General features: G+C 32.4%; 4 protein-coding genes across 11 annotated transcripts; 2 read left to right on the plus strand and 2 right to left on the minus strand.

The window, feature by feature from the left end:
* The first annotated feature begins 2,298 nt into the window (after positions 1-2,298).
* LOC105678195 (uncharacterized) lies at positions 2,299-4,452 on the plus strand. 4 transcript variants are annotated; one of them, XM_012377327.1, is made up of 4 exons: positions 2,572-2,640; positions 3,178-3,384; positions 3,481-3,767; positions 4,213-4,452. In XM_012377327.1, the coding sequence occupies exons 1-3, from the start codon at positions 2,587-2,589 to the stop codon at positions 3,751-3,753; spliced, it is 534 nt and encodes a 177-aa protein (XP_012232750.1). In that variant the 5' UTR covers positions 2,572-2,586; the 3' UTR covers positions 3,754-3,767; positions 4,213-4,452. The 4 variants fall into 4 exon arrangements, with proteins under 4 accessions (XP_012232752.1, XP_012232750.1, XP_012232749.1 ...); XM_012377329.2 differs by lacking the exon at positions 2,572-2,640 and adding an exon at positions 2,299-2,500 and having other exon boundaries at positions 3,481-4,452; XM_012377326.1 differs by having other exon boundaries at positions 3,481-4,452.
* Ipp (inositol polyphosphate 1-phosphatase) lies at positions 3,775-6,980 on the minus strand. 2 transcript variants are annotated; one of them, XM_067347002.1, is made up of 5 exons: positions 6,723-6,980; positions 5,969-6,189; positions 5,616-5,886; positions 5,189-5,348; positions 3,775-4,931 (listed from the first exon to the last, which is right to left on the minus strand). In XM_067347002.1, exons 2-5 carry the CDS (start codon positions 6,179-6,181, stop codon positions 4,472-4,474), a joined length of 1,104 nt encoding a protein of 367 aa, XP_067203103.1. In that variant the 5' UTR covers positions 6,182-6,189; positions 6,723-6,980; the 3' UTR covers positions 3,775-4,471. The 2 variants fall into 2 exon arrangements, with proteins under 2 accessions (XP_067203103.1, XP_012232747.1); XM_012377324.2 differs by having other exon boundaries at positions 5,189-5,357; positions 6,723-6,975.
* Positions 6,981-8,032: 1,052 nt separating this feature from the next.
* Dp (transcription factor Dp) lies at positions 8,033-13,727 on the plus strand. 4 transcript variants are annotated; one of them, XM_067346998.1, is made up of 11 exons: positions 8,033-8,530; positions 9,828-9,946; positions 10,191-10,257; positions 10,343-10,440; positions 10,518-10,678; positions 10,957-11,119; positions 11,214-11,575; positions 11,686-11,768; positions 11,851-11,934; positions 12,010-12,276; positions 12,458-13,727. In XM_067346998.1, the coding sequence occupies exons 1-10, from the start codon at positions 8,482-8,484 to the stop codon at positions 12,240-12,242; spliced, it is 1,419 nt and encodes a 472-aa protein (XP_067203099.1). In that variant the 5' UTR covers positions 8,033-8,481; the 3' UTR covers positions 12,243-12,276; positions 12,458-13,727. The 4 variants fall into 4 exon arrangements, with proteins under 4 accessions (XP_067203099.1, XP_012232745.1, XP_012232744.1 ...); XM_012377322.2 differs by having other exon boundaries at positions 8,037-8,530; positions 10,518-10,711; positions 11,217-11,575; XM_012377321.2 differs by having other exon boundaries at positions 8,042-8,530; positions 10,518-10,711.
* Positions 13,095-14,763, minus strand: LOC105678193 (uncharacterized). Its single transcript, XM_012377323.2, has 4 exons — positions 14,364-14,763; positions 14,130-14,199; positions 13,831-14,028; positions 13,095-13,680 (listed from the first exon to the last, which is right to left on the minus strand). The coding sequence occupies exons 1-4, from the start codon at positions 14,430-14,432 to the stop codon at positions 13,643-13,645; spliced, it is 375 nt and encodes a 124-aa protein (XP_012232746.1). The 5' UTR covers positions 14,433-14,763; the 3' UTR covers positions 13,095-13,642.
* Between the last annotated feature and the right edge of the window lie 105 nt (positions 14,764-14,868).

Genomic DNA, 14,868 nt, shown 5'->3' on the forward strand with positions numbered 1-14,868 from the left:
AAAGTGCACCGCAGCGGAGGGGAAAAAAAACGAGCCTCCGGGACCAGCAATGATTATTCGTAGTTTGACGAGAATTACGTTTTCTTTCACAATATTACTGGGTTCACGATGAAATATTAATCCATTTTTAATTACGTGGAATAATTGCATATTGTACAATAACGAGCGTGCACAAACAAAAACATCTATCGAAAGATCCAGTTACTTATTACACAATATGCTATTCTTTTCCTGATCTGTAATATTTTAAAACTTCCAGTAATAATTAAGCATTGAAATTTTGTTATTATCGAAAGAATGTGCAACATGTTGATCGATCTCTCGCTTGCTTTGTTAATTGCAATTCAAAAGAGGCGTATCGCAATTATATATATTTAATTTACATACGCAAATAGCCAAATTATAAAATCCCCACGATCGATGACCCGACGATAGCCGTTCGAATAACGCGTGACACATAAATGATAAGGGAGCCTTTGAAGTGTCCCCGGTTTCCGCGCCCAATAAACCGACAAAAGCAGCCGCCACGTATTATAAATTACGGCGTTCATTAGGAAGGCAATAGTTGTGCACACGGTAATAAGAGACATTAAGTCTGAAAGCCCGTGAGCGGTACGTACGGGCTTTCGAAACAAACAAACAAAAAAGAATAACATTAAATTAATACACGGATGATTCAAACCTAGTTTTCTTGAGCTCGAAAGTAATCGCCGATAGAGTTTGTGATAACGCGGCGAAGAATCCCAGACGTCTCTTGGCGAGATAGCGAGACGTAGTATTTAAGCGACCACTCTTCGATGAGAGTGCTTTCGTTCATTGAAGACCTTGTGTTCGTTTTACTCTGAGCGAGGACTATGGTCGATTGGACAGCTGCCTAGTCGAAAAAAATAGAATAGCAAAAAAGAAGGGAAAAAAAAAACGTTTTAAAATATTGAAAATGTTTGCAATAATAATGCGAAGTAATAATAAAATATTTTAATATAGATATGTAGTTGTAAAATGAGCAATACATTTGATATTATTTTTATCACATATTGACATAATCAAAAATATATCTAGATAAGTAAATATAAATTTTAAAAACCACATGGGAATTTTTTTGTATTCTTTTAATGATATATGATTAATTTTAATAAATTAAAATTTGTGAAAAAGTCGATTTAAAAAATTTAATATTTTAAATATTTTATTTCTGAATTGTATATAAAAAAGTATACTGAATATATATACGATGGAGATTAAATCCATTCGAGATATTTTTAAAATCTCTTTGAAAGTGAATGACTAGTTCTCAGTCACCAGTGTCATTTCTGACCGGTTTGGATATTACAGCAATTCGTTCCGGTGGTTCCATCTAACCACTGGAATTGTTACTTGACTGCATCTTTTGCAGTACGCCGGTATACATTCGTAAGCTAAATTGTATCCCAAATGAACAAAAAGATATCTTTTAAGAGATATTTTAAAAGATATCTTTTAAGAGATCTTTTAGATGTCTATAGATATCTTTTAGATATTCTATAAAGATATCTTCAACGAAACTTTTTTAGACATCTTTTAAATAACTTCTAGATATCTTTTAGAAATATCTTGAAGACATCTTGAATAAAATATCTTTTCGATGTCTCCAAGATTTCGATGTTTACTGGGATGGCATTTGATTAAATTTTTCTACGACGCATATAAACAAATAATTTTTATAGCGTTATAAATAATAGAATTTATTCCTGTAAAATTAATCTGAAATCTATGATTTGATTGAATAACATCTGCAATTGTAAGAAATAAATTTTGCTTGTCAATTTTTTACACTTAAAAATATGATGAAAATTGATACGCAATTTCTATTTGAAACTTTAAAATTTATTAATTTATTACTCTTTATAATAAAAATTCTTTATTCTCTAAAGTAATCTTGAAAAGAGTTATTACATAGATTTTACTAATGTTTTGTTCTAAAAAAGTTCACAATGGAAAATTACAATGGATAAGAGCAAGCGATAAATATTGTTAAACTGTGTTTTGTCTTGATTAACTTATTTAAATACTTTGCTCCTTTCAAATTAAAATTTCAATGAAGCCCGAAGTAACAAATTTTAAGGAAAAATTTCTTTATCTGAATTTTCACGGATCGTTTATACACCGATAGATTATCAAAAGCCAACCGAAAACGTTCGTTTCTTGAAGAAAAATGCGACGTAATCGGCTCGACATTCATTGACCTTTTGCACATTAAATGTGCGGCGACGATAAACCGTGACATAAATTATAATAATCTTGCGTCCGACGCCGGTCTCGCACGTCCTATAATTCGATGCTTAATGATAGCGGCAGTCGTCGGGGTTATTCGCGTAATTTTGAGATATCCGTTCGATCAAAAGTCCAAACCGGTCTTACGACAGCATATTGCCGAGAGGGGACTTTAATTGACTAATAACGCGAGACATTTCTCAGTTAGATAAATCTCTCGAACAACATACAACATACCTACCGATATACCGTAAGTCAATCAAAATCTTCATCTCGTGATCGATCATTCGTATTCATGCTAGTCAGATTCAATTGGATACCGGATGCGGAGTTTGCATGCTAATTTCGCTATATAAGGAATCATCGTTGAGGCATTCGGTCATTAGCGAAGTGCGTTTTTTCCCGTCAATCTCGAGTTTCCTCCATATTTTTTCATATCACTCAGAGTGAACCATTGTTCGCGGAGTCTTGTGATCCGCAAATTAAAAAAGTTTGTACATCTCGTGATTAAATTGTGTGTTGCGGTCAAAAAATATTATATATACATAAAAATTACATAAAAATATTATATACTCGTGATTTGTCGGAGAACATTATAATTTATAGCATTATCATGCCGCATAATTCTCCAAATTGTGTATTATATGTAAAGATTGACTTTATGTTTGAAGTAATATTTACATACTTTAATGCAATTTAATCGCGTTCTGATTCTGAATTTTGTTTTGCATTAAATTCAGCTTATATAAATTTAATTTATCTCGTAATTATATTTACAATGGATATTGACAAATAATTTAATTAATTTTTTAGTGTTAATTAACCGACAGTTCTGACGCAAGTGTTTTACGTAAAAGTAAATTCGCGTTAATTGTATTGTAAAACCACATAAATTGTTTGCTACATTAATTTTTTTTTAAACGATAGAAAATGAAAATGCTTCTGATCGCGATTGCACTACTTGTGGCTGTCGAGGCTAAAGCTTATCAATGGGCAACTTACGGACCTAACATTCAAACTGGTAGAGGAAACAACCCTCCTCGCGGACCAACGTGGATGCAACAACAAAATCAAAATAATATATTTGGTCCCGATGTTGAATGGGTGTGCCAAAATCCCAAGACGAATGATTTGGTAATGTTGAAAAACAAAAAAAAATTCGTATCTCTCAGTTAAATTGCACAAAATGTTGCGCAGAACGTAACTTAAAAAGCACTTCTATTTTTGTAGATGATTATTGCCGCCGATAACACGCAACACCGTCATCCTGGTAGAGGACCGTGGCAAAACGTTCCACCGGGACACCAAAAGCATCAACAGTATTGGCCTCAACCGATTATTATTGTTGAAGAAAGACCTGATAATAATCAAATATCGCCGTCTCCTCCTCTTGATAATAACAATAACATTAACAATAACAATAATAACAATGATAATCAACCACAAACCACGCCGCATTATCATGGTGGAGAAGGATTAATCGATGTCAGAATGGGAGCCTAATAAATAATAAATTGGTAAGGCTCTCGATGCAAGATTTATATTTCTTAAAAAGACATTGATTTAAATTGCACAAATAAAAACAAAAATATATACAATTTTATATCTATATATCGTCCCCCTTATTCCAAAACCACGAATGTTGCTAATTTTCCGATTTTTCAGTAATATAATTTTCTTACCTAATTTTGGACAACGATGTCAGAAACGCGAATGCGATAGCGACAGTAAATCAATGCTTGAAGGAATTACAAGAATAAAACAAGAATCTGATTTTTCGGAGCAAATTAAATTTTCAAATAGCAATAACTAAGCTACAAAATTGCACATTCGTGGTTGCGGCATAAAAGTGACGATATATTATATATATATTTGAACTCACATTTATTATATCACAATTAACAATTAACAACATTAAACAAATAATAATAATCCGTCTGTCTGATCAATGTTATGTTATAGTTTGGATATCATCTGTATTAGAATGTTTCATACGATCAAATCAGAGTCTAAGGAGATAATATCACAAAAGTTATGAAGAAATTTCATAAAATCAGCTAAAATTCTTCTACGTAAAATTTATAGAGTGGAGTAACTCACTTATGAGCGAGTCCGATATGATTTACTTGTGATAATCAAATATAGATGTAACATCATGTAATTATCGAAAAAATCTGCAGAATATAATGTGTTGTCATTATACTTCTTTGTCGTATTTACTTTAATTAGATGATTTACTTAAAATGCATTTGAATGTTTCCAAGATTTGAGGATCTCTATACGCTATTAAGCCTGTACGATTAGAAAAATTCGTGCCGACAGGTAAATAGTTCACATTCAGATTTTCCAAGTTGGAATTTGGATGCACGATAAATTCTTTGAATTCGATGATGCCTCCGCCTACTGATGACAAAAGGGCTTGCGGTCCGCACGTGTCCCATTTATAAGTGGAACCCTTTGACAAAATGTAGGCAGCTGCTTGTCCGAGAGCAACGCTCAGTATCTTGTATCCTGCTCCTGTCGCCTCCACCAGTCTAAATCCGCTATTTAATAGCTTTGATTTCACATCAGCGTCTTCGAAACGGCTGAGTAAAATGATTTTATCATCATTACACGCGTTGCTTATGGAAGACTTGCTAATGCCACTTGCCAGGAAACCCCAGTAACACCTTCCTATCCATCTGTTATAGAGTATATAATTAATATGTAACTAATTGAATTAATTTTAATATAATACATAATAAAGAAAAGAACACAAAGCTCACATTAATATATGAATATATTTTTGAAATATTACGATTAAACAGCTCTTAATTATGCACAGAGAATATATTTCCGGTCTAATGGACACATTCTTATTGCGTACAAAAATACACAAAATAAGAAACAAGTTTATATTTTGATTTTATCCAAAAGCTTATCTCGAAATTCTACTTACTGCGAGTCTACATTGGTGCCAAAAGGTTGATTAACTACACCCAAAACCGGTACTCCTGTACTTTTCTTATATGCCCCGATTAATACGGTGACACAACGTAAACCGCTTAAATGTAATTCCGTCTGCTCATCCACCGCTTCCGTTGCGCTTATGTAATCTGCTGTTGAATCTACAAAAGTTCCACGAATTGCTCCACAGGCATGCATTATCAAACTACAAAACAAACAGAAGTTCTTACAAGTGTTGCGTCTCAGTTTAGAGGCCAATTATGATTCTTAGTAACAAGAGAGACATAGTTTTTTACCATAATACTGTCCAACAACTTTTGTATTTTTTCACTCTTGCCCTGAATTAATGTAAATTTACTAAATATGAATTGAATATATGCAATGACAAATTGTTATTCTTTTTGTGTTTGTGTACCTACCAATTGGATCTATCCAGATACCAAGATCATCTACATTGATGTCAAAATCATCGGGGATCTCTAACGTGATTGGTACATCTGAAAGTTGAACATCCTTATGAACTTCAGCAGCGAGTAATTCTGCTGCCACAACGTCATTGCCCATAACTTTAGTCAGTAGTTGTGTTGTATCTTCGCTGCACGAACAGACATCCACAATAATAGACTCTCCCAAGGTATTGCTAAATACATTGGTTTCTTCCCCTTGTACTAGCTTAGCTAATTCTGGAAACTATTTATGACAATGAGTTAAAAACTGAAAAAGTATAAGTTGACATTTTATCAAAGTTTGGAAGAAAAATCTGCCAACTTACCTCAATCTCTATATCATGTCTGATGGTTTCTTGAATAAGAACATCAGCTAATGTTTTGAAATCCTGGAAGAAGCGAGGATTTTTTTCTTCTAGAGATTTTTCTTGTACCAGCAATTGAAATAAGGCTTCTTTCTGTCGACAAGTCCTGGCAATATTTGCTGCCTTCTCTGAAGCTTGTAGAAGAACTTTTAGTAATCTGCTGCCACTTCTCATTTTCTTTTCTGAAAAAAGATTTATGATAACAATAAATGGCAAACTAAAATTCTCGTTGTTAATATTATTATTGTTATTTATATATTTATTATATGTATTGAGAAAGAATTGAATAGATACATTATACTGTTGATGAAAGAAGAGAGAATCCTTATAAGCTCTATTGGATAAAAATTAAAAGTATTGATTTTCTATAAATATAGCGTACATAAAACATCTTTGTGCATTATACAATTATGCCAATACTAACTTCAAAATATAATATTGTTATCTCAAAATATTAATAATTTAATTCCATAAGAAAATAATCACAGAGATCATAGAAGAAATATTAAGTCTAATGTATATGTAAATGTTTAAATTATACTTTACAAAGTATGATTTAAATTTTTAATTACAATTGAGGAAGTTACACACAAGAAATTTTTTCCATCAATATTCATAAATTCAAAAATTTTTAATGCGAAATAATAAGTATCTTACGTACTATCGAATAATATTAGGAAGATAAAACAAGATATCGAATATTTAGATAAATTACCTAATTTAATATAAGCAGGCGCGAAAGAACTATCTCTCTCTTATGCACAAGATACACACTATACTGCGATTATTTCCTCTCTGACGTCTGCGGATGGACGCGTGAATGTATATGCGTCAATCGAAGTCATACTTGCGCAGTGTCGGAGATATCGCACGTCACGCGCCGATTTATTAAAATTTGCGGCTTATTTGAATATTAAATTAATAACTCGAATTTACGTTGGAAAAGATTGAGAAAAAGTGTACAAAAAAAAAATTGCTAAGTTTTAAATATTAATCTAATAAAATTCTAAATGCGTATAAAACACAATTTTGAATATAAGCTTATGAAACTGAACTAATTATATCTAATTGCTAACTATAATAATTAGTCATCTATAATTTATTCAATACATTCAACTCATATTTGTTAGTATAACCTTAGATAAACAATGATCTGGGATTACATCAACAATTAGGTTAGCTCTACTTAACATTTTGAACTAACAGGCTGATAAATACAACTCGGAAAAAAAACTGATAATTTTTTCTTCAATTAATAGTCTCTAGAAAACACACTTTTTTAATTGGATATCAGCATTTTTCTTAACTAGATATCAAACGCGATATGAATCCAGCATAAGGCCAATAAAATTGTTGCCAACTTAAAAGATCTTTTGGCGCGATCATGACAATTGTGTTTATTTCTTGCCAGTCCACTTATTATATTGGACAAATTATTTGTCCGTTGAATAATATTTGTATTGTAGATATAGTCCAAAACAGTATTTAAAAGATTATTTAATAACTCATAATTCAAACTTTGCTTTTATTACAAAATCTATGATGATGTTTGTAGAAAGTGAGTGTAATATTTATTATGCAGCATATTGCGCATCTTTTTTGTGTTGAATTCATATGTTTTTACATTGTAACACTTTAAAGCAGCAAATTTCTGTTTCGTTACACAAATTTAACATTTAAAAATCTAATTGCTAAGTATTTTCTCATTAGATTCCAGAAGATTAAAATACCAATTATTTTTTCTATCATTCTCATTGTAAACGCGAAAGTGCTCTGAAAGTGGTATCAGAGTAAAAGTCGCGCCAGTCTCTCGCTAGTGAGTTCGTGTTACGTTCGCGCTTTAATTCAGGTTGTTCTAGCGCGCGATAAGAAACCATCGAGATTGTCCACGAAAATTGATGGTTACATCTCGCAGCAAGTTACTTTTATTGTCCCTGCGGATGCGCCTATTGCGCGCGCGTAATACGGGCGTGCATAGTACAGCTGTACATTTTGCAAACGCAAGACAACGCGATATAAAGTCCGCAATACACGTCTGTGCGCGGCGCGCGTCACGAGAGGGGCGCCGCATAAACGTGGAACGAGGGCGACCATGTGACCGGCGGCCGGCCAATCAGCTGTTTAGCTTTGTCGTACCGCCAAGCTCATTTCCAGTCCGTGTGCACGCGGAAGCTGCGGGAACGACTGGTTGCAGGTAGAGCGCGAATATTCCGGAGCCGTGCAAATTATGCGCGTCCGATCGCGATAGAGAAGACGCCGAATTGCCACAGCTGACAGGTCGAATCGCTCACGCGGCGCGCGACACCTCGCAAATCACCGTCGCAAATGCTTTTATATGCGGAGTCGCCATTTTGGTGATACGGCGAGCCGACGATCTGAGCAAAGTGTAGCCCTATGATCTTTTTATTTTTCTTTTGTGCACGGCCCATCCGCAGAATCGTCCTCAGCCGATTGACGGCGCAATAACGCTGGAGATGACACAGCAAAATAAAACGATGAACTTCCTAATACACGACGCTAACGGTAAGTGGATTCGCGGTGCGCGCCAACGCACAGTCGGCACACGCGTGACCCTTGTCGTGTTTCTCTCGGCTTCGTCCTTTCTTCAACGGCGTATAAAATTTGGCTATCGCGGCATACGCTCGCCCGTGAACGCCTCTCGCCTTGCTGTCGCGCACTGATCACCGAAATCGCACCCGCTTGCGAATTTATGCACGCTTCCTCCGAACTCGGTCTGGTTTGTTGAAGCCACAAGCACAGCTTTCCTATTTCAATCAATTTTGACAATTATTTGGATTTGTTTTCGTGTTTTACATTGTAACTTCATTATAATGTCGGTTATCTCATTAGTTCATATGCAAGATATGCAGTCAGTCGCGAAAGCAAATTTTATCGAACAAAGAGATTGGACGATGTATACTTTGTTGTAATTATATTTCTCTCTTGTTTTTCGTTTATCAAGTATTGTTTGATAAAATGCAGCACTGATAAGATTGCCCAAGAAGCTGTCTATTGCACTTTTGAAAATGGTATATTTTTATACACACTTATATTGCAAACTTACTACTGTTCAAGTTCCATTGTGTTTGCTATGATACTTCAATGTTGATCTTTTATTTTTGTGTTTGAAACAAGAAGAAGGACATAACTTTGTACTTTCTATAACATATTATTTGTACGGATAAGAAAGTTGAAATATTGCTAGTATTAGATAATTTCTAAGTATTAAAGATTATTCAATACTTTAGGTTTGCACAGGTACATTTCCATCTGTTTGTCTTAGGTGTCACATCTATAATATGAACTGACAATTCCTAAACTTGTTTATTGATAACTTGTATAAATACTATTGATATACACGAAAGATTTTGTGACTTTATGTAAATTATAAGATAATACATGTAAGTTATATGCTTTTTCAGATGCATTTTGAAAGGCATTACTTATGAAATAAATGTATTAATATAAATCAAAGACAGGTTTTATTGAGGTAAAACTATTTATGAAAATATGCATTTTCTTTGTTAATGATGATTGAATAATTAATTCCACAACAGTCTTAGTAATACATTTTCAGTTTTATTTACTTAAAGTGCATAAAATTTTTGCAGTTTACGGTATATATGATAAAACAATACATTTATTAGAATATATATTTAAATTATCATACATATATATTTAAATTTTGTTATGACTAAAGTTAATATCTGAAGACATATTACAATGTTATATTAGATCTGATTTGTCTTGTTTAAAAATTTTTTGCAAAATATTATCTAAAAATTTACAAGTAATTATAGATGAGTTAAATTCATTACAGGACACCCACAAGTGATAAAAGTAGTGCAAAGTACACCTAATAAAGCATTAAGTGGTATTGTTAGCACAACAAATGCAGGTGGCCTTAAAGTGTTTAAAGCTCCTAACCAAGAATCACAGGTACTTACCTCAATTTTATGACTCATTTACAACAACACTTTAGTGTTGCCTCAAATGCAGAGGTTATATACTCTTACTACTCTACATTGTAATCTTATAACATGTAAAGTTTAATTTCACAAATATATATCATTTGAAAATATACTCTTTAGGATAGTTCTCCAACATCTCTTACTGCAATAACATTTGCAGTAATCAAATTGTCATAAATATTATATAAATATATATATATTGTTCTAACTAGGTTTTATCATCAAATACACAAGTTCTCAGAACCATCAGTTTGCAGAGTCCAGCTACACCCAGTCAAAGTAAGCATATTTTACCTAAAAAATGGTTTTTTTCACATAATTACAAGTAATATCATTGCACAAAATTATAATGTATGTTATATAGGATTGGTAACAATACCTGTGCAAAATACTAAAATGGCAACATCAAAAGCAGGGGAATCTGTAATGACCAAGACTATACAATTGACTTCTGCACAAATGGTATATATATAATTTAATAACAATTTAACAAAAAAATATTAACTTTTACAGTGAATAAGTTTAATATTTTATTTTAGAGCGATATAAAACAGGCTATTGTGGTCCAACAACAACAAAATCAGCAGCAGCAGCAGCAGCAGCAACAACAGCAGCAATCTAACACCTCTCAACTTGTCAAAGATACTGCGGGAAAAACCTTTATCAGTCCAATATTGGATCACAGTGGATCTAGGAAAAGGCAGGACATTGAAAGTGGCGACTTCGTGCCTGAGTAATACAGTGTTTTTTATCACACATTTAATTGCACACAATTGAAACAAAAACATGTTCCACTTTTTTTTGTGATCTCAAGATATACTGTGCATCTATAACACTGAATTATGAATGTCAATTTATATTGTAAGTTGTTTATTATTTAACAAAATATAATTTTTATATTTTCTTAAATGAAACATCTTACAATAATGAAACATCTCTCTTGCGAGAAAATAATAATTTTTAATATTTGTATTGCAGTAAACGAAGAAAAACGGAAAAAGTTGGTAAAGGATTGAGACATTTTTCAATGAAAGTTTGTGAAAAAGTGAAGAAGAAAGGTACCACTTCTTATAATGAAGTAGCAGATGAACTGGTTGGTGAATTCACTAATCCAGCTCACATAAATTCTCTGGCAGATCAGGTATTGTATTTATTTCGTAATTTCTATTCGTAAAATAAGTTGTAAACATAAAAAAATAGTCATATTTATCGATGAAATTTGTAATCTTTTTCAGCAGTACGATCAGAAAAATATCAGAAGACGCGTATACGATGCTCTGAACGTGTTAATGGCAATGAATATCATCTCCAAAGAGAAAAAAGAGATCAGGTGGATTGGTCTACCTACTAATTCATTGCAGGAATGTGTGGCATTAGAAAAGGATAAAAAGAAGAAGATCGAAAGAATTAAAGCTAAAACGCAACAGTTACATCAGCTTATTCTTTCTCACATTTCATTCAAGAATTTAGTTGAACGTAATCGTTCAAATGAGAATCTTCGCGGGCCACCAAAACCTAATTCTGCCATACAGCTGCCATTCCTCATTGTGAATACCAGTAAAAAGACTGTCATAGATTGCAGCATTTCAAATGACAAGTATGTTGCAATTAATTAATAATTATCGCGACAATCACGCGTAAAATTTAATAACTAGTAAGTATTGCGAATAAATTAGAGGAGAGTTTGTAATCCAGTTATTTTTACAGAACTGAGTACCTGTTTAATTTTAATGATAAGTTTGAAATTCATGACGATATCGAAGTTCTAAAGCAAATGGGTTTAGCTTTCGGTAAAATACTACTGAAATTATACTTTTTACAATATAAATATTCATTGTTTTATTTATTGTGAAAGATAAAATCTCCTTTTAGGATTGGAGAAAGGGGAGTGCACTGAAGAAAACTTACGAAAGGCAAAATCAATGGTTCCAAAATCGCTTGAGAAATATGTCGAACGTACGTTGTTTGTTATACGTATTGTATATGTGAATTAACGTCAGTCTACTCGTCTAACAGCGACGATTGTTACAGAATTGGCTTCAGGAGACTTAGAAAAGTTTATTCCAGTAACTATCCCTGGTCCAAGTACATCAATGGAAGATTTAGACATGAAATTGGAGGGTTCTCGGCCACCATCGTCATCACATACTTCATTATCAGAAGATCCTTTATCTCCTCCGTCACAGTACTTTTCAGAAGAGGATGATGAAGAGGAAGAAAGTGACCAGGACGATCAAGCTGAAAGTGATCTTGAAGCTAACTAGCACCCCGAATAACTTTTTAAAGGCTAGACTCAGGGTTTGTATATCACTTATTACACTCATACAAACTATTCTTCATACTGTACACTATGATTAGCTCTAATAATTATCGATTTGCAAAACTATTTCAATACACATTAATAACAAATGTAATGAAAAACTTGAAAATCCGATGTTAAATTAGAATTGAAAAAATTCTCTGTTGTATAATATTTTAGGATATTCGCCACTATCATCAGCGATGTCAACATTAACAATATTGCCGCTGTTGCCAATGTCGTCTTCACCCCGATCGCCAGTTAACACACATCGAACAAGGATATGAATTAATAATTAATAACACAAGTGGAAAGTAAATCAGTTGAAGTAAATGAAAATGGTCAAAAGACAGATATATTGATTGGGGCCAAGAAGAAAACATAGCAATTAATTGGGCTGAATAAATTGGCAAGTGGCTCTTTTTTCGTATCAAGTAATAAGATAAATACGATGCACGCGCTAAAATGATCAGAATAAACAAATGCAGAATGACTGAGATAATGGGGTGCTATATTTTAACTGTGCATCGTCATACAAGTTTATATGACTAGCGTCTATGTATTATAAATTATAATCTTACAGTATCAATATTATTATGTGTACAAGGCATATTGACCAGTACTCTCATTTTCTTATGGCACGTTTATAATAACAATTGTCTGTGGTATGCAGTAAAGTGACATATGATAGATACAGACACACATCTGACTCGAATTAAAAATACAAATAAATTGTAATAATGTTACAACATGAAGTTTGTAGTTTGTGGTTAGTCTTTTAAAAAAAGAAGGGATATGTATTAAATAACGAACGACATTATGTAAGGGTTTGCAGTAGTTTTATACAGCAAACTTAAAAAATGAAATGTTTTTTCATATCTATTATATATATATATATAAACATATAATACATAATGGCTGCGTTCAGCAGCAGAAAGAACAATTTTGCAATTTGGTGTAACTTTTTATTTTGATCACCTTTTGTTTCTTTTACAACTAATATTCCAATAGTATTATGTATATGTATTAGTAATATGTGAAAATTGATGTAATTGTATTGACAATATTGTGCTGAACAAAAAATGTGTGCTGTAAAGCATGAGTAGGCACTATTTTCAAGTAACCTATCAAGAAAATGATGTTTAGTGTAGTTTTCAAGTTGATAATACAGCACCAAGTATTAACTTAGCACTTACTGTCTTCTGCTGAACGCAACTGACACCAAGATGTCCATTTGATTCTTTATACATTACAATCACATTTTGCATGGACTTAAGAGCAGAAAACAAGAAGTTTTTTGCTTTAATACTAAGTTAAATGCAGTCTATACAAAAGCACTGCGTAGTTTAACTCCCTAGGAATGCTTCACTCCAAGTCATCATCATCATAAAGATCATCAAACTCTGAAATGAAATGATTATTTCAATAAACTAACCGTATATTCTGTTAATTGGGATTATTGTTTACAGAAAAAAATGATATTCCCTGATCTTCAATGAAATTATGCAGAGACATCGTTAATATATTATTAAAAGTTTAAATAATCAGTATACCGTTTAAAAAATCTGAATGGACTCGATCCTCGCTAAGGTCAGAAAAAAAAATTGCTCCTTGTTTTGATACGACAATGCTAGACATGTCTTTACGTAAATTGGTTTTTTGTAAATTGGTTTTTTGTAAATTGGTTCTTTGTAAAGAGTCTGAACAAGATTTGTTGTTGTTAATAGAAAAAGAACGTTCTTCTTGTTTTGCTGCAGAATTTTGATGGAAAATAACGAAAAATTAATGTAGAATTAAATGGAAATTAATCATACAATTAATGTTATAAAATTCAATAAGTTTGAACAAGTACCGTTGAAAAATTCTGAGTGAACAGCTTTTTCACTTGCTGTGAGATCCACTAATAATCTACTGCCGCCAACCTAAAATTAAAAAAACTATATGCAAAAATCTTACATTATTATATTACAACTCGAACAAATAACATTGCAAAATATAATTGATATGGTAAAACAATTTGATAATGATATCATGGTAAACAATTTAACCTATAATTTTCTAACCACGTCAAAATAATATGTATTACCTCTTCCAATTCAACGTAAGGCCCAGCTCCTTCGGGAAACATTTCATCAGCTACGAGTGTTGGCTTCATGCTGAAATATATATCAATTATCCAACTCTTATTACCTTTTATCGGCTATATTATATATATTTTCCTAGCACACTTCTATACGCAAGACGTTGCTGCACGCTATTGGTACGCTCTCTCGAGCTGTCACACAACGACGCTTCCACACAACGAAGAACAGCATTCAATACGAGAGCCAATTGATTTATTTTTAAAACACAGAATATGATGAATATTTTAAAACTTCCTTTAATTATTTTGTTAAAAAATTATTACGTTAATTGAAATAGAATTTATATTGGTTACATTTTTCTACTTATATTCATTTCTTTAATATGTTTAAGACACAGTTCTGATATGAGTTTTTTATGTTAATTTTAATAAACAAACAAGTATTCGTTTTATGTTTGTAAAGCGAAATTAAAAAATATATAGTTCTCTTTTTCTCTTTCATGTATTT

This window comes from Linepithema humile, chromosome 1 (assembly GCF_040581485.1).
Source record: "Linepithema humile isolate Giens D197 chromosome 1, Lhum_UNIL_v1.0, whole genome shotgun sequence".
Taxonomy (NCBI): Eukaryota; Metazoa; Arthropoda; class Insecta; order Hymenoptera; family Formicidae; genus Linepithema; species Linepithema humile.